The sequence below is a fragment of the Schistocerca gregaria genome, chromosome 8 (assembly GCF_023897955.1).
Source record: "Schistocerca gregaria isolate iqSchGreg1 chromosome 8, iqSchGreg1.2, whole genome shotgun sequence".
Taxonomy (NCBI): Eukaryota; Metazoa; Arthropoda; class Insecta; order Orthoptera; family Acrididae; genus Schistocerca; species Schistocerca gregaria.
The window spans coordinates 453,983,551-454,004,434 of record NC_064927.1 but is presented as its reverse complement, the minus strand read 5'-3'; the positions used below and the strand labels follow the sequence as shown (position 1 = coordinate 454,004,434).

Genomic DNA, 20,884 nt, shown 5'->3' with positions numbered 1-20,884 from the left:
CCAGGGCCCAAAGGAATCCTTGTCAAGTTATATACTGAACTTGCAGCTGAGTTAGCCCTCTTCTACCTATAATCTATCATAGATCCCTCATATGAAAAGCCTTGCCCAGCTCTTGGAAAAAAACATAGGTCACAACCATCTTCAAGAGGGGCAGCAGAAGTGATTCACAAAACTACTGTCCCATATACCTGACATTGATTAGTTGTAGAAACTTATAACATATTCTCAGCTCAAATATAACGAGATATCTTGAATAGAATGACCTCCTCAGTGGCAAGCAGCATGGATTCTGGAAACATCAGTCACATGAAATCCAACTTGCACTTTTCTTACAACATACTGAAAGCTCTGGATCAAGGCAGTCAGGTAGATGCAGTATTTCTTGATTTCTGATAAGCATCTGACTCAGTACCACACCTACATTTATTGTGAAAAGTATGATCATACAGGTATCAAGTGAAATTTGTAACTGGACTGAGGACTTTTTGGTAGGATGGAAGCAGCAACTTATCTTACATGGACAGTAACCGACAGATGTAGAAGTTATTTCAGGTGTGCCCCAAGGAAGTGTGTTGGGAGCCTTACTGTCCAAAAGACAATATTAATAGTAACATCAGACTTTCTGCAGAGATGCAGTAATCTATAGTGAATTACTATCTGAAACAAGCTGTGTAAATATTCAGTCAGATCTTGATAAGATTCCAAAGTGCTGCAAGGATTGAAAACTTACTTTAAATGTTCAGAAATGTAAAATTGTGCACTTAATAAAATGAAAAAACATAGTATCCTAAGATTATAATATCAATGAGTCACTGTTGGAATCAGCCAGCTCATACAAATACCAGGGAGTAAATCTTCGTAGGGATTTGAAATGGAATGATCACACAGGCTCAGTCATGGGTAAAGCAAACTGTAGACTTCAGTTTATTGCTAGAATAATGGGGAAGTGCAATCAGTCTACAATTCAGACTGCTTAGAAATCACTCATTGACCAGTTCCAGAATATTAGTCAAGTATGTGAGACCCACACCAAATAGGACGAACAGGGGACATTGAGCATTTACAGGGAGGAGCAGCACAAATGGTCACAGGTTTGTTTAATCTGTTGGAGAATGTCACATAGATACTGAAGGAACTGAACTGGAAAACTCTTGAACATAGATGTAAACCATACCGGAAAGTCTATTAACAAAGTTGCAGGAACTGGTTCTAAATGATGACTTTAGAATTATATTACAACCCCCTATGTATTGCACACAGGGGTCATGAGGAGAAAATTACAATAAGACATTCTAAGGATCCTACTTCCTGTGCTACAGATGTGAATGGAACAGGAAGTAATCCTAATAACTGGTACAGTGGGATGTATCCTCTGCCATGCACATCATGGTGGTTTGCAGAGTATAGATGTAGATGTAGAAGTAAATCTGGTGAGGAGACTGGCAGGTAGTTCATAGGGTAACTACTCGCATATTAGTTGTCTGTGGAGCATCCCTTGCCTTGGTATACCCTGCAGCAGAACATTGCACACCAGTCTGGTTCAGAAGTGCTCATGTGAAGGAAGCTGACATTCATGCGAATGTACCTACAAGAGCCATTAGTGGCACAGTGACAGATCTGCACCTATGTGCTGGCTTCTGATATTACTGAACATCTGTCCAAATCACCTTCACTGAAAAATGACTCTTTACAATCAATGTCAACGTGCTTCTAAAAATTAATCAATCCCTCTTCATGAAGATTTACTCTCACTGCCTAGGCCAGGGGTTCCCAACAAAATGTTCTCGAGGAACCCCCCCCCCCCCCCCCCCTTGTCATATCACAGTATCAAGTACCTAAAAAATCCAAATTAAGAGTCTTTTTGTATGTTTCCTATCTGTGGTAGTTAGAAAAAACATTGACATATTCATTATTGAAAAAATATTGAGCGGCCATAACAAAAAAATCTCTTATCATACGAAATGCATTTAATAAATTTTTTATTCTAATAGCATCTTGCGGACCTCTCTGGCAAAGCTCGTGGGCCCCTGCGGGTCCACGGACCATCTGTTGGGAACCACTGGCCTAGGCAATAACTCAAATCCAGAAGACCAGCATATGAAGCCACAAAAACTCAGAACAACACACTAATTGATAACCAATCTGTTAACGTTCTGAGCTTTCTTCATACTAGAGAGATGTTAGTACAGCTCAATAGATTCCAGAGTTCAGAAGGTATGTGCAAATACCACACGCACAATTGGTGCTTTTGCACTGCAGAGTGAGTTAGGCAATATGCAGCCCACATTTTACATGAGCATCCAATGAGGCACTCGACTAGAGTGAGTCTTCCAAGATTCATGCATAGTTTGAATGAGCATATGTTGTCAGTAGTTGTATATATCCATCTTTTTGGTTAAATACATAAAACAAGTTTATTGTTGTAAGTGATGCACGCAATAATAATAATAATTATTATTATTATTAAACCAAACATCCTACTGTGGAAAGCATCTTCAGTTAAGTGGAACATTGTATATAACTGTTATGTAACTTAACTGATTTCAGAGAACATTATAAGCTGTCTATACACTGTACACTAAAAAGATAAGAACAGTTTACTATGAACATTAGTGATGACCAGAATTTATATACCTGAATCCAAATATTTTGGTAAGTTACAGAAGGTATGGCTAATAAGATACAACTTTACTTTAGACTATGTACATCTGGAGTTTCTGATTTCCTTCCTGGAGTCTGCTGATAACATGTTAAAGACTTTTCAGCCAGAACATAAAATCCCTTTGTGTGCCTTTCACATGGACTCATAATGTGAATAGATATTTCTTTATTTTCAAGTAATAGTAAAGTCCCAATACTCCAAGTATTGGAATTACAAGTTTCCTATAAGTTCAAGCTTCATCGATCCATTTCCCTCGCCCACTCATAGCACAACACCTGTTGAACAGCTCACTCCTCAAAGTTGTGTTGTTGTCAATGGCCCCATGTATATGCTTCCCCAGGTTTTTAATTGTTTGCACAAGCAAACCTTTTGTTGAAAGTGTTTTTTTGTCATTGTCAGCACAGCACATATTTTGGAAATACACATGTCTAGATAACATATTTAAGTGATTAACATTACACGATCACAGGTTAACATAAGCGCAAGATAAGTCATTGAAAATGTGAAATGCTGGTACATTAATAACTGGTGTAACTGTCAGAAAGTTGAATGCAAACATGCATGCATTGTGTTGTACAGATGCTGGATGTCAATTAGTGGATGGAATTCCTCACTTGTTGCACTTAGTTGGTCAATCTTGGGATGTTGCAGATGATGCTGTAGTTGTCATCTGCTGATGTCCCGTATGTGCTCAACTGGAGACATATCTGGTCACCGAGCAGGCCAAGGAAACTTATAAACACTCTGTAGAGCATGTTGGGTTACAACAATGGTATGTGAGTGAGTGTTGTCCTACTGGAAAATACCCTCTGGGATGCTGTTCATGAATGGCAGCAGATCAGGTCGAATCATCAGACTCATGTACAAATTTGCTCTCAGGCTCTGTGGGATAGCCACGAGAGTGCTTCTGCTATCATATGAAACTACACCCCAGACCATAACTCCCGGTGTAGACCCAGTGTGTCCACCATGCAAATAGGTTGGTTGCAGGCCCTCAACTGACCTTCTCCTAAGCAACACATGGCCATCACTGGCTCCGAGGCACAATGAGCTTTCATTAGAAAACACAACAGACCTCCACGCTGCCCTCCAATGAGCTCTCGCTTGACACCACTAAAGTCTCAAATGGCAGTGGTTTGAGGTGAGTGGAATACACGCTGCGGGGTGTCTGACTCAGAGCTGGCCTTGAAGTAACCGACTTTTAACAGTTTGTTGTATCACTGTGGTGCCAACTGCTGCTCAAATTGCTGCTGCAGACGCAATATGATGCACAAAAGCCCCATGATGAACACAATGACCTTCTTGCAGACATACATTTTCATGACTACCACTGCCAGCAGTCATGTACAGCGGCAACATTCCTGCCACATCTTTCACCAGAACTGCAGAACGAATACTAAGCTGCTCATAGCCCTATTACATGACCTCATTTAATCTCATGAAGTGTTGATAACAGTGTCTTGCTTGACATAAAGGCATTCTTGACTAATATCATACAATCTCAAAGGCAACTAACACTCACGGCCATTACAGCATGTTTTTAAAGCAAACCAGATTAGCCTCCTCATAGTGGTGCTATTAGTGCCACTCTTATGTAACTCACGCAAAATATTAATAGACATCATCTTTCAGTTGTAGAAACACACCTACCAAGTTTCATTTGCATCGTAGAACTCCTTTTTGATGCTGCGATTTTTTTTCCATCAGTGTATTTTAGATTGTGTAACTACAAGCAGGCTTGAGCTTATCAACAGTCTCAGTACAGAGAAAGGAAACAGTGATCATAATGTCATCATAGCAACAATGGTCACTGACGTAAGTAAATCCATCAAGAAGGTTAGGAAAGTACTTATGCTGAAGGGAGCAGATAAGCAATTGTTAGCATCCTAATTTGACAATGAATGGACATAATTTAGTTTCAATTGGGAAAAATGTTAACTGACTGTAAATTGCTTTCTGGAGAAGTATGTGCTGAGTACATGAGTTAAGTATGGAGATAGCCCATTGTGATCCAACAACAAAATTCAGAAAATGCTAAGGAAGCAGATATCGTTGCACTCTTAGTTAAAAAAGAATGCAGAAATGTTGACAGGAAACAGTCAGTAAAAAGTCAAGTGATTATAAAAAGACTAATGCACGAAGCATGCAAAAACTTCCAGTTCACACCTTAGTAAAAGATCTTGCTGAGAACCCATCGACAAGTGACGGGATAGAAACCGTCAACCTAGTAAAATCACTAACCAGGTTGAAGGCTTCTATCCAGTCGCTTGTCAACCAGACTATGTGGCAACAGAAGACAGCAGAAGGAAAAGTGTAGTCTTAAATTTCATGTTAACAATTCATTCAGCAGGAGGGTTATACAGGCATATGTTCATTTGACCATTGCACAGGCTCCCATATGGAGGACATAACACTGGGTGGTTACAGTTAAAATAGTTAATCTGACAGTGTTTTGAGGGCTACTGTGCAGGCTGCAAACATCACAGGATGTTGAAACATCAAAGGTATGTTTATTAATTGGTGTGCTCATAGAGTATGCTGAAAAAATATCATTGTTCCACATTGTGCTTCCCAGTGAAAATATGGCACTGTAAGAAATCAGAATGTGGTGTGTGTGCAGGAAAAGGGGTGTGTGTGTGCAGGAAAAGGGAGGAATAATTAAACACATGGTAATGGTAGTTCTGGCACGTTTATTAGGGTATGGTCACAAGTTAAAACATATGTTCATTGTGGTCTCCAGACTTTGCAACATGCTGCATCCATAACAGGGCACTGTCGGCAGTTTCTCACAGCATATATATTGTAATTAGAGTGATATATTGTGCTGTCTCACAGATCAGGAAGAGTCCAGATACATCCCTGATAGACACAGCCTTTCATACACCCCCATAACCAGAAGTCACATGGATTTAGGTTGGGGATCTGGAAGGCATCTTGAAATTACCTAGAGATGGTGTGGTTGTTAGCCAAAGGTTTCTCAAAGTGAATCCTCCACCTGGCAAGTAACATGTGGTGTCACCCTACCTTGCACGAAAACAGTGGTGTAGACAGTGTTTTGTTCTTGCAACACTGGAATCGTATTGTACAAGGAGATCCTCATCATGTGTGGATGTCACTTTACAACTAACAAGCCCATAAGGTGTTACGTCCTTGAAAAAACGGACCGAGTATGAAGGAGCTTCTGAAACCACACCACACAGTAACATAAGCTGAGTACAGTGGATGTTTCTGCACATCTGGCGGAGTCTGTGCATCCATGGCACTGTGCTGAGTAAAATGTGCTTCGTCTGTCCATGAACTATTCCCCGGCCACATGTCATCCATTTCCGCGTACGCCAAAGATTGAAGGGCAACGTCATGATGTTGAAGCCTAATTTTGGGCTTCCTTTGGTGCAAATTCTGAATCTTGAAGTGGTACCAGACTAAAATGCACCACAAAATCTTTTGAATTGTTGACCAGAGTATGGACAATTCCCGTGATGTAGCTCGAACACTAGCTTTAGAATTTAAGGCATGTGCTGCAAGGTTGGCTATAGCTGCAGCAATTTCACCAGCAACTGCCATGGGAATGGGCTGCCTCCTTCTCCCTGCTGCACCATCTAATTCACTTGTTTCTTCATATTTCTTGACCATATTCTTTAGCCCAGTTGTTGACTCGGGGCATCGCTGCAGCTGTTTCTGTTGCAAATATTCCCACAATGCAGTGCTACTACTGAAGCCATTCTGATAAAACAACTTTGCCAACAGCGCACCTTCTTCTCCTCAACAGTCATTGCATTTTGTACAGAAAAGTTCAACCTTCTTAACCCTGTACACCAAGTGTCACTTGACAAAAGAAATCAACATGCGTTGCCAAGTGACAGGCAACATACTGAAGTAAAAACAGGAAACATTTTACATTCTCACTGCTTACAGTGTCACATTTTCACCTGGTGGGAGGAAGTGAAACTATTTTTTTTTTTTCAGCATCCTCCATGAGCACATCAATTAATAGCTTCTCAGCATCCTGTGATGTATACAGCCCACAATGCAGTACTTGGAACACTGTTAGTGTAATTACAACCACTTTGTACTGCACCTCTTCCCTAGAGAAGCAACTGAAAGAGATGAAATCCCAATTTGGTTTTACAGAGACTACTCTATGGCATTGACCCCGCACTTAGTTTGCTCTTATTGCAAATCTGTTGCCCAGTTCAAAGTCCCAAGTGACTGTAAAAAAAGTACAGGTGACTTCTACATTAGAAAGGCAAAAGAATAGGTCTGCAAAATTACAGACCAATATCCTTAACATAGATCTGTTGCAGAATTCTTGAACATACTCTAAGTTTGAATATAATACATTTCATTGTGACAGAAAAGTTTCTGTCTTCAAATCCGCAGATGTTTAGAAAGTATCGCTTGAGTGCATCTCAGTTTGCCATTTTCTCACATGATATCCTGTGAACCATGGAGGAAGGATAACAGGCAGCTCCATATTCTGCAGACTGTTAATGAAGGTCTGAGCATACAGAATCGGTTCCCAGATACATGAGATTTCTTAAGTGACAGATCCCAGTACACTGTCTTCAACAGCAAGTGTTCATCAGAGGCAAGGATATCCTCAGGAGAGGCCCACGAAAGTGTGATAAGACAGTTCTTGTTCTCTACACACATAAATGATCTGACAGATAGGATAAGCACCAATCTGTGACAGTTTGCTGAAGACACTGTAGTTACGGGAAAGCACTGTCCCTGAGTGACCACAGATGGATACAGGGTAACTTAGACATACTTTCTATTTGCTGTGATGAATGGCAGCTTGCTTTAAATGTAGAAAAATGTAAGTTAACGCAAGTAAGTAGGAATAACGATCTTGTACTGTATAAACACAGTATTAGTGGTTTGTTGCCTAACACAGTAATGTCGATTAAGTATCTAGATGTAATGACACAAAGCAATATCAAATGGAACGAGCACATAAGAATGATAGCAGGGAAGCCTTTGATTTAGCAGGCAGACTTTGAATTATTGGGAGAATACTAGGAAAGTGTAGCTTATCTATAATGTAGACCATGTATAAAACACCAGTGTGACCCAGTCTTGAGTACTGCTTCAGAATTTGGGATCGAAGTCAGGTTAAAGAAATAAGAAATACATTGAAATAATTCAGAGGCATGCTCTTAGATTTGTTACTGGTAGGTTTGATCAAAATGTGAGATTGATGGAGGTGATTTGTGAATTCATAGAAATTTCTGGAGGGAAGACAACATTCTTTTCTCAAAACACTATTGAGAAAAGTTTTAGAAGCAGCATTTGCAGCTGATTGGAGAATGAGTCTACTGCCATCAGTGTACATTTTGCGCAAGGAACACAAAAACAAGATAAGAGAAATTAAGGCTTGTATGGAGGTATACACACTGTCATTTTTCCCCTGCTTAATTTGCAAGTGGAACTGGAAAAGAAATTATTAGTAGTGGTACAAGATACACTGCCAGGCATCATAGTGGCTTGTGGAATATGCATAAAGATGTCAATGTACTTCAACCAATCACATAATTCGAGTTTGTATACATCTCTATGGCAACATCTTAGTGTTGTCACAGCTCTATAAATGACTATTGTTTTTGCTGCAGCTATTTGCATTTCACAGTTGAAAGCATTGCCAACTATTGGGGACCTTTCTCACTGACTCTACTATAGCACTTGTATCTGCAGAACAACACAATGAGAGGAAATTTAAAAGAGGCAGAACTGAGCTTTTTAGTTAAATTGTCCACGTCATACTGGTACATCAATTTTTTTATCTGTCTGTATGCCTACAAATTTCGCACATGAAGTTTCATTTAGTGTATGCCCATAGATGTTTACTTCTGGAACCTGTAAATACACCACTAGGTGCTACAAATGCAACACCTGGAACAATAGCTAGTAACTAAATTTTACATACTGTATGTATATAGTGTAGTAAGAAATTTACATTATTAAATTTGGAGGTGATATGATATACAGAGAGTGAAATTTATTATTAGTGCATTTGTATCATAAGCTAGAATCACAGTTTTTGGACAGTCCTCCAATGTCTGCGTTAAATCACTTACATAGGTCAAGAACAGAAGCTGATCCCTTGATGGATATTGTATTTAATGTTTTCCCACTGAGTACTTAGATATGTTTGTAATGTGTAAAAGGTGGTGGGTAGGAATTGCTAACTCAATCTGCATATCTTGTTTTTATTTCAGGGGGAAGAAAATAAATAATAATAATAATAATAATAATAATAATATGGTGATGTTTAGAGTACAAAAAGATGTACAAATTAATTTGCAATATGAATGCAAAATGACTCATTCCACATCATGATGATTTATCATGAAAAACGATCCAAGGAACGTGAAAATAACTAACTAACTTATATTCCATTGGCCTCATTTATCAAAGTGACACATTGTTTTCTATTGTTAATATGTGACTCTTACAGTGCAAGGGGAGTTCTTAAATGTCATAATGTTTTAGTTTCTGTAGTAATGTTGTATGATCTACATAACTGAATAAGTCTGTAAATGCACAGAAAATATCAACAGGACAATTTTTCTTCCAAGAATGAATTTTTGTCTCTGCAGAGGAGTATGTCGAATCTAAAGACTTTAAATTCAACTAAATACCTAGTAATTACAATTACAAACAACTTAAATTGGAAGGAACACATAGAAAATGTTGTGGGGAAGGCTAACCAAAGACTGTTTTATTGGCAGGACACTTATAAAATGTAACAGATCTACTAAGGAGACTGCTTACACTACACTTGGCCGTCCTCTTTTAGAATACTGCTTCACGGTGTGGGATCCTTACCAGGTAGGACTGATGGAGTACATCGAAAAAGTTCAAAGAAGGGGAGCATGTTTTGTATTATCGCGAAATATGGGAGAGAATGTCACTGAAATGATACAGAATTTGGGCTGGACGTCATCAAAAGAAGGTGTTTTTTGTTGCACTGGAATCCTCTTAAGAAACTCAAATAAACCAACTGTCACCTCTGAATGCAAAAATATTTTCTTGACTCCGACCTACATAGGAAGAAATGATCACCATGAAAAAATGAGGGAAATCAGAGTTTGTACGGAAAGATATAGGTGTTCGTTCTTTCCACGCAATATACGAGATTGGAATAATAAAGAATTGTGAAGGTGATTCGATAAACTCCCTGCCAGGCACTTAAATGTGATTTGCAGAGTATCCACGTAGATGTAGATGTAACCACAAATGACTGACATGTGATTTCTGAGAGAAACACATGCACATGATTTATATACATTATCTAGTTAATGAAATATCAGGATAGTAAATATTTTACAATAAATGTTATTGATTACTGTACCCAGTTTAGTAACTGCCACTACAACTGAGATTGGGATTAGGTTAAGTTGCATTCTGAAGTATGAAAGCAATGGAAACTTTGAATTAAAATAAAGTAACAGTCAGTGTCTCTTCCAAATGGACAAAAATTCATTATTACAAAAATTCATTATTCATTACAGGCCTGCCTGTGTGTGTATATGTGCGGACGGATATGTGCATGTGTGTGTGTGTGTGTGTGTGTGTGTGTGTGTGTGTGTGTGTGTGTGTGTGTGTGTGCAAGTGTATACCTGTCCTTTTTCCCCCTAAGGTAAGTCTTTCCACTACCGGGATTGGAATGACTTCTTACCCTCTCCCTTAAAACCCACATCCTTTCGTCTTTCCATCTCCTTCCCTCTTTCCTGATGAAGCAACCTTGGGTTGCGAAAGCTTGAAATTTGTGTGTGTGTTTTTTATTGTTTTTCGTGTCTCTATCAACATACCACACTTCGTTTGTTAAGTTACAGCTTCTTTGTTTTTAGATATATTTTTCCCATGTGGAACGTTTCCCTCTGTTATATTCTAATCAAATACTATGTTGCACATAAATTACAAAATGTATAAATTTAAAAAAACTGAAAGTAAAACAATACATAGATTTTATTTGCTCCTCATAAATTATTATTACTCCTCCCTTGACAAAAATTGAAAGCCTTTGTTCAAATAGCATATCTGTTTCAGCATGTACTCGCCGACCTTTAAGATCCTACAGTTCCACAATCAAGTAGCATTAACAGCTCCATGCTGAACATGAGTGAGCTGTGTAGGAGGTAATTGTGTGAATCAGTCACATAAACTGCATCAGAAGTAGAAGTCTGTCCAGTAGCAATAATATCTTTATTGTGCTACTTGGATGAAATGACTGAGAACAGTGTCAGTCACTGGGAAAGGTGTGCGATGACCTCGCCATTTAGTCCCCTCCCCCAAATCAGCCATCCACAAGAAAGGCATCTTTTCATAAAGAGATAGAAAAATTTGCATATCTTCCTTGGTAATTCTTAAATGATGTTTCTTGATTTTATCTTTATTTTTGGACAGTTTTTGTGCCCTCTCTTTGTCTACACTCCTGGCAGTGGCCTATATCATCATGCACTTGGTATATCCCTGAATACATACATGATCACACTGATACTCCCAATTTACAATGAGCTTCGCTCCTTGTCATGCAGTTCCAAGGAATCTTCAATCCTTGGATCTAGATGAGTAGATAAGCTGTAGATGGAGTGGTTGGTGGAATACGCTTGTATTTTCTTTTAAATTTACAGGGTTTTCAATTTATGTCAGGAAGGGACTTTTTAAAGATCTTTGCACATGAACCCTAATCTGAAACCTAGACAAACATTCATAGCTGACATGGAAATTATGTTTTTGTCTTGTATTGTGACTGCATGATTCAAAACTCAACCAAATAACATTTTAAAACATGCCATTAAGGAATACATGTTTTGGGAAATGAATATATCACCCTTTGATGATAGGGTGGAGGATTTTAGAATATTTGTGATAAGTGAGTTTTAAACTTTGATTGCATTTGTCCACTAAACTAAGTAGAATTCTCTTTTCTTGGCACAAAATATTTTAATTTCATGTGTTATCAACTGCTTGTCTTTGCTTCTTATGTACCTTTTTCACTAGTTTCTTTCAAGGGAAAGTGGGACTAAAAAAGCTGGAAGACTGTGTTTAATAAAGCCTATGATTTTTACCCATTGGTCAGTTTTTAATCTCCTCTCAGAGTTCTCTCCTTAAGTACACTTTTAAACATTGTGTATGTATGGGGGCCTCATTCAAGATGTTGAGGAGACTATTCCAGCAGCCATTGAGAGAACAGGGGGAACCAACTGCAGAATGTGGCATACACTGGAAAAAATTATGCCTGTCATCTGGGTTACGAGGTCATTCCAGTGACTGGCAGAGAAGGTTGAGAAGACAGCCTTGCATGTGGGGTTTCAACAAAGGTCACAATTTGGAGCATTGTCCCCAGAACTGATTGTGGTCCTTTGGTTCTGAGTTGAGTGAAAAGACTGAACCAGAGACTTTGAAGGTTCAGTGACATGCTAGACTGTGACTTCCTGGATTTGCGCCATAGTGTTGAGAACTGTAGTGTCCTTCTAAATAGGTCAGGTGTGCACTACACATCAGAGGCTCCTAGTCAGGTAGGTGACTGTGTGTGGGGAGTGCACAAGGTTTTTTTTAGATGAGGCAATTATCTATCCAACCCAGATAATGATAACTGTAGGAAACCCAGAGGTATCAGTGTAAGATCAAAACAAATGCCTCCCAAAGGTGAGACCATAAAAATCCTAATGGTAAACTGCTGAAGCATTTGCAGTCAAGTGCCAGAGTTTGAAATGCTCATGAAAAGTAGTGAAGCTCACATAATACTAGGAACTGAAAGCTGGTTGAAACCTGAATTTGATAGCAGTGAGATTTTTGGGGAAAATTTAAGTGTATATCAAAAGGATAGGCAAATTGGAAATGGAAGTGGTGTATTTGTAGACAAAAAATTCAAATCCACCAAGATAGAAACTGAAGCTGCATGTGAGATTGTTTGGGCAAGACTCAGTATCGGGGAGTGGGCATAAAATAATAATTGGACCCCTCTATCGCCCACCAGAAGCATCTCCTGACATAACCAAAAACTTTAGAGAAAACCTCAGTTCACTTGAAGTTAAGCTTATGGATTATGTAATTTATAAAATCTCCCATGTTAAAATAAGTTTTTTTTTTTTACTCCAAACTCCAAAACAGTTACCAAAAATTACTTTAAGCATCACCAAATTTTACCAATTTGTCAGCGGAGGACTCTCCTTTTGTTAAGTGATTTTCCATTCCCCCCAACCCCCTCCCCCCCCAATAGTATCCCCCTTGACTGACTTCTAGAATCGACTCTGATGAAAAGCATTTGACTCAATAATGCACCTACATTTATTGTCAATAGTACAATCATATGGGGTACCAAGTAAAATTTGTGACTGGATAGAGGACTTTTTGGTAAGAAGGATACAGCATGTTTCTCAGATGTAAAAGTAACTTCAGGTGTGCCCCAGGGAAGCGGGTAGGGACCCTTGCTGCTTATGTTGTATATTAATGATCTTGCAGACAATACTGATAGTAAAATCAGGCTTTTTGCAGATGGTGCAGCTATCTGTAATCAAGTACTATCTGAGAGAAGCTGCATAAATATTCAGTCAGATCTTGATAAGATTTAAAGGTGGTGCAGAGACTATACTACCAATCACAATATGGGAAATTATCAGACCTGTATCAATACTTAATATACAGGTATCCAGTAGGCTGCTCAATGAAACAAGTAAGCTATATTTTGATAAAGCTCGCAAACACATTCACACCAGAAGCAGCCAGGAGAAAATGGAGCAGGCCCACAACTGTTTCACATCAAACAGTTTAACTCTTATAAAATTGACTTACAGGTTCTGAAAGTAGAGATCAATGGGAACAGGTTCCAAAAGTAGAGAATGGGAAGAGGCTGGATGACGCCACATGTGTTAAGTTTCTGGTCAGCAAAATAAACTGGGGTGGCTCCAACATGTGGATAACTTAACCAAAAAGGTCAGGGTTGCCCACTTTGCACTCAGAAGTATCTCTCATTGGACTGACTTGCAGAAAGGATTGCTAGCATACTGTGTTGTATAGAAGTGTGGCACAAGAATATTACGTAAAATTGAAAATCAAACATCTTGTGGAAGCTTCTTCAGAGACTTTGGGGTTCCTATACTTATATGCCACTACACTTTATATTTCTAAATGGTGTTTGCAGTTGATAACAAAAATGAATTTAGGATGGACTCTGTAATGTACAAACACTTTACTAAAAGTAAAAGTAATTTCTTCCTCATAGAATATGCTTACCTATCTAGGGTTGAGAATGAAATTTTATATTCTGGCACAATAATCTATAACATTTTACAGACAGACATCATGCACAGTTTTCAGGAACAAAAGTAAAACAACATGGTACATCATTACGCACTCCTGCAATATATCAGAATATTTGGAATTTGACTGATTGATTGATTTTTATTGGTCTGTTTTCTCAGACACCACAAATTGTAGAACTGAGGCCACGTGCATGTAAATTCTGTACAACTCTAATGTTTGTAGTTCTTCACAAATAAAAATGACTTGCAGGTTCCGGAAGTAGAGATCAATGGGAACAGATTCCAGAAGTAGAGATCAATGAGAACAGGCTGGGTCTTAACATTGTCAGTATATGAATATCTGATCACGGTTAGTAAAAAGTAAATTCTGTGTTTGAAGTATGAGCTAATAACAACATCTGAGTAATATCAGAGAATAGGTAGTAGATTGTTTAAAAATGCTGTTTTTCTCCTAATACACATATACAGTACACAGAAATCTAGAAGCAGTTCTCATACAACTAAAACAAAAACACAACAAGTATACAAGTGGTTTGCAGGAAATAATCTATCATAAAATCTATCAAAAATTAATTTAATGCCGTCTCAGACAGCAAATAACAAGCTTCAAGCCCTTGAAAGTTATCAATGGTCATAAAATAAATTAATCTTTACATATAAGATTTCCAGGAGCACGAATGGATAATAATTTTAAATGGAATTAACATATTGATTATCTGCACAGGAAATTAACATCAAAACATTTTGCACTAAGAGCTGTTTTACCCTTTGTTGACAGGGAAATAATAATTTTGTTATATTTTGCACATTTCCACTCCCTGATATCTTATGGCATAATATTGTGGGAAAAGGCAGTAAAAGTAGAAAAAGGTTTTCAAAATACAAAAACGGGCTGTGAGGCTGATGTGTGCTGTTTTACATCAGACATCCTTTAGGCACCTGTTCAAGACACTTGGGATACTGGCATTCACAAGTCAGCACCTCTACTCATTGACGATATTCGTAATTACAATAAACATCTTTTCCAAAGTTACTGTGATATTCAGAGTCTAAACACATGCTTTTGAAAGATCTGTCAGAGAATATCTACAGTACCACTGTTTCTACTCAGTAAGGGAATACTTGGACCAGAATAACTGTTAAGAACTAAAGCTACTGTAATTTGTAACATTGTATCCTTGTAAGAACTACAACTATTGAAATTGGTAGCATGTTGAAAAATGATTATTTAAATATGTATCATTTTGAACTTAGTAATAAGTCCAATATCATCCTGTACACTGTACTACATATGGTCAAAGGACTCAATAAATAAAATAAAATAAAGGCAAAAGCAAAGCCTCATAAAGACTCAGCTAATCTCAATATAATACAGAAAGGAGTTATCCAGACCTGAATAAGAATTTACAATAAGCTTCCACTGAATATAAAAAAGGACATTGACAACCCTCATGTATTAAAATGAGGAAACTGAAACAGTCCCTCATAAACCATATTGCATAACATTTAAATGAATTTCTAGAACTATAAGATTTTTATACATGTATTACATTATAAATGATGTAATTTGTATGTGATATTGTATACCTTTTAAGTATGTTGTTTGCAGTACCGGTACTGTTTTTTTTTTTAAATCTTGTGTATTATACTGTATGTCTTGTACTCAAATTGTTTACAGTATTGTTTGTTTTTCTTCTATTTTTGCCCATATAATATTGTATTCATTGACTTGTCCTATTTTTACAGTACAATCTTTGTACAAAATGTAATTTTACAGAACCAAATAAAAATCAATCAATCAATAATTATCTGTGTGAGAAGATTGGAAATGGACATAATTTCTTGCTAGTACACTTAGAAGAACCTGAAGTGGCTGCTCTTGATTGTTAATGTACAACTTAAATTCTTCCACCTCCATGAAGGCTTCCATTCATGACAGAATTCACAGAATACAATGTGTGAATAAATAAATAATACAGTTTAAGAGGAGCATGTAACTTTACTATGTCATAGCATCTTACCTGCACATGGTGGCCAAACAGCCACAGCAGTGAGAAGCCCAGCAGCAGCCTGGCTTCCATGTTGGTGTTTACCCTGCTGCAGTACTGGCCTACAGTTTATATGCTGCCTCGCAAGAGCAAACATGGGAGAAGAGCCAAGGTTCATCTTGAGCAAGACCAGGCACTTGTACTGCCTCACCATGTAGTGTTGCAATGTGTTAAACACACAGATTAAAAGTGTATCAGTAGGACTGCATTCTGAAGCAACATTTACTGTACTGGAATTCATTTATGAACACCAAAGCTGTGTTCTACAAACTAGCATAGTATAATCTTATTGAATCCCAGGAACTTCACATGCCTTTTTCACAAAGATAATTAACTGCTACAACAGGATTTTTGCACATCCATAACCCTTGCTTCTGGCAGTTCTTTGAGAACATGGAGTTCTTTATACAAAAATGCAAATTAAATTTGAGAATATGATTTCCTTTCAATATTTTTTCAAGATTAGAGCGGCTAGTCTGCAGAGTAATTTTTCATGTTTCATAGATATGTGTATATCCAAATGATACCTCATTTCACTTCAAGTGATTCCTGTGCACTGCGTATTTAATTATCCTTTAATCTGTTTATTGATGAAATAAAAAAAATGCATTTCTCCGGCTGATAGTTCAGTCTTGGGCTTGTGTCACAGACTTTTTCTTTCATCTGTATGTAAGATTTTATGGATGAGTCATTGTGGGCAATACTTGACTGACAGCAAATTAGGATGATCTGTGCGGGAAGGAAAGCAGGTGGGTGTAGTAAAGTTCAAATCCTTAAATAAACAAATGCCAATTTACTATCTAATAGGAAAAGAAATCTTCCTTGCTGATATATGTGTCTCTATACACTTTTTCACTGTCTGGAAGTAAAATATTGATTTAAATACTACAATACAGCCTTTGGTTCATTATGAGGATGTTAGAACCAATGCTGACTAAATACCTAGCTGTACGAAAAGTACATCAGAGAGTTGAGAGTATTGCACATATATCGCACGAAAAATATTGCGAAGTATTTCACCGAACTCGTACCACTATATTGCTGCCATATCCTTTTATAACAGTAGATCGTTGTGAAAAAAACTCTTAAAATGTACATCACTAAGGACAGAAGTGTATTTAGAACTTCTACAAAAAATTCTGCTTGACATTAGGGTGAAGTTAGACAATGATACGGGGAGCTACCGTGCGATCATTAGACTCGTACGGTTTCCGCTCAGCCGCCGGTTGTATGCCGGATTTCGCGAGCCATTTGCGTTACGCAAATGCGCAGATTTTACGTAGGATTTTTATAGAGCTACCAGCTCCGCGTGTTAACTGGCCTTTATATCATTTTAGTTTTTTCGTATCAACTGTCGATGCAATTGAGAAATTATAATGAAGTGTTACGTACTTCGAACTACCCGAGCGAATTAAATAGTTTAGAAAAGTAATTAAACAATACGGGAAACTACAACAAAAACTGTTACTCTGAGAGATTCGAGGCGGCCGTCGAAAGTCATTCTTTTCCGAAAACTCAAATAACGCAAGGGTCGAACTGTACAACAACCGTTAGATGCCGCTATTAAGATGTGGCATTAATACAAACTGTCATTCGTTATTGTTACAACAATGGCAGCTCAGGAATTGGACAAGTATCGTAGTGTTTTTCACAGTGTGTGTTTAGAGAAACAGTGTTGTAAAAAATGAAAATTTGTCGGGGTCAACAATGTAATCACATCCTTCAACTTTTGGTAATTAAGTTACCTTTATACGAGGTCGACAGACGATACTCACTTTCGAACGAGCTCGAAATTTCCCTATTCGCCACAGAGATCGATGCCATGGGGCTTATCGAGTGTTGCTCAAACAACCACGTAGCACTTGACTCAGAAGACGCGCCAGCGAGCGATCTTGAGAAACTAAAAAGTTGCCGAAACTACAAGCTGTGTTTTTGGTGGGCTTGAACTTTTGATTTCCGTGAAACACGGGTGGAAATGGTAATAAATCCTACCACCGTACAAACTAATTTACAAAAAGACTTCTCATACACTGTTTATGGATACCATAAATAGAAATTTATCGTGATTTTTCATGTGTGGCTAACAAGAGCGAAAACATTGTCCTTCAAAAACATGATTCGACATTAAACACAATACAATGTTTTATCTGGTTATTAGAGGCTATAATAATTTACCAAGAGCAATACAAATGAGCATGTCGACCACTGTTCACATATTAAAATAACGTACGGTACAAAACTGTACTAGTTTTAATCATCATTAAGACAATAGGATAACGATTAGCTGACACAAGGAAGAAAATTTATTGGGAATTGAATATCCAGCAAACGAAATAAATCCTGTTAAACAGATGTAATTGTGATCGCCTGAACAAATATACGTGGCAAGACCTGTTGTGGAGGTAGTGCCAATAGACGTCACTAGACCGCAGGACGAGCTAAAGCTCGAAAATTAGACGAAATAGTGATGGTGATTATTAAACACACCGCAGACGAGCGACGGACCGATTGCATCGCAGATCCCACATGTGTGGCATATCGAAGCGATCAGTCATTGATCGCACGGAAATTCCGGGTAATGTAATGGATCGCGTGCGACTCGTGCTTGCAGTAAGGCAGCTTGACTGCTTAGCAGCGAATTGTGACAACGTGGCTGCGAGTCATTTCCGTAGTTTAAGCGCGGGTGTGCCACATTGAATAAGAGATTAACGTTAGAATTTGTAGCTACCCGGGAACCGCGAACTACTCTGAGAAGTGCAGACCGGTGTTGCCATTTTTTCAGTGAGTAGCATCTGAAAGCTTATGGTGTAGAATTTGAGAATTCCATAGTAACCACAATACACTGGACTCACATTGGATGACTGAGTTATTTATGAAACAGTTACATGCATTGTTGAAGTATTTAACTTGAACTGAGTGATGTACCGTAATATTAACTATACGTTTTAATGTAAATGATAGGGCACATCTATTAGACAGCTGTACTCAAGTCCGTTGTCTTTTATATATTGTAGCTCTCCCTTATAATGTTTACAGCAAGCGTAATGGTAACCAGTAGTGCTAGTATTGACATTTCTCGAGGCTGCAAAACAAACTGTGTAAATACTTGAAATTTAAACTATAAAGCTAATGAATGAAAAAGGAATTAAGCACTAATAAACGAAAAACACACTGTTTTAGCACACTGGAAAGATACACACAATCCATTTGGTGTAGGTAAAAAATGTAACAGCTATACAGGGTGTTACAAAAAGGTACGGCCAAACTTCCAGGAAACATTCCTCACTCACAAAGAAAGAAAATATGTTATGTGGACATGTGTCCGGAAACGCTTACTTTCCATGTTAGAGCTCATTTTATTACTTCTCTTCAAATCACATTAATCATGGAATGGAAACACACAGCAACAGAACGTACCAGCGTGACTTCAAACACTTTGTTACAGGAAATGTTCAAAATGTCCTCCGTTAGCGAGGATACATGCATCCACCCTCCGTCGCATGGAATACCTGATGCGCTGACGCAACCCTGGAGAATGGCGTATTGTATCACAGCCGTCCACAATACGAGCACGAAGAGTCTCTACATTTGGTACCGGGGTTGCGTAGACAAGAGCTTTCAAATGCCCCCATAAATGAAAGTCAAGAGGGTTGAGGTCAGCAGAGCGTGGAGGCCATGGAATTGGTCCGCCTCTACCAATCCATCGGTCACCGAATCTGTTGTTGAGAAGCGTACGAACACTTCGACTGAAATGTCCATGAATAACATGTTGTGTCGTACTTGTAAAGGCACATGTTCTAGCAGCACAGGTAGAGTATCCCGTATGAAATCGTGATAACGTGCTCCATTGAGCGTAGGTGGAAGAAACTAAAATGAGCTCTAACATGGAAATTAAGTGTTTCCAGTCACATGTCCACATAAGATCTTTTCTTTAGTTGTGTGTGTGGAATGTTTCCTGAAAGTTTGGCCGTACCTTTTTGTAACACCCTGTATATTCTGTAATGTAATCTGTTGTTGTTGTTGTTGTGGTCTTCAGTCTTGAGACTGGTTTGATGCAGCTCTCTATGCTACTCTATCCTGTGCAAGCTTCTTCATCTTCCAGCAGCTAATACAACCTACATCCTTCTGAATCTGCTTGGTGTATTGATCTCTTGGCCTCCCACTACGATTTTTACCCTGTACGCTGCCCTCCAATACTAAATTGGTGATCCCTTGATGCCTCAGAACATGTCCTACCAACCGATCCTTTCTTCTAGTCAAGTTGTGCCAAAAGCTCTTCTTCTCCCTAACTCTATTCAATACCTCATCATTAGTTATGTGATCTACACATCTAATCTTCAGCATTCTTCTGTAGCACCACATTTCGAAAGCTTCTATTCTCTTCTTGACCAAACTATTTATCGTCCATGTTTCACTTCCATACATGGCTACACTCCGTAATAAAATACTTTCAGAGACGACTTCCTGACACTTAAATCTATACTCGATGTTAACAAATTTATCTTCTCCAGAAACGCATTCCTTGCCATTGCCAGTCTACATTTTATATCCTCCTTACTTCGACCATCATCAGTTATTTTGCTCCCCAAATAGCAAAAATCCCTTTACTACTTTAAGTGTCTCATTTCCTAATCTAATTCCCTCAGCATCACCAGACTGAATTCGACTACATTCCATTATCCTCATTTTGCTTTTGTTGATGTTCATCTCATATCCTCCTTTCAAGACACTATCCATTCCGTTCAGCTGCTCTTCCAAGTCCTTTGCCGTCTCTGACAGAATTACAATGTCATCGGCGAACCTCAAGGTTTTTATTTCTTCTCCATGGATTTTAATACCTACTCCTAATTTTTCTTTTGTTTCCTTCACTGCTTGCTCAGTATACAGATTGAATAACATCGGGG

The 20,884-nt window shown here is 38.2% G+C and overlaps 1 protein-coding gene across 1 annotated transcript in view; it reads right to left on the bottom strand.

The window, feature by feature from the left end:
• Positions 1–16,776, bottom strand: part of LOC126284215 (phenoloxidase 2-like) — a 112,744-nt gene extending 95,968 nt beyond the window's left edge. The window contains exon 1 of the mRNA XM_049982986.1: positions 15,954–16,776. Coding sequence (XP_049838943.1) covers positions 15,954–16,013 — 60 coding nt within the window. The 5' untranslated portion in view covers positions 16,014–16,776. The remainder of the gene's footprint in view (positions 1–15,953) is intronic.
• Positions 16,777–20,884: the final 4,108 nt, after the last annotated feature.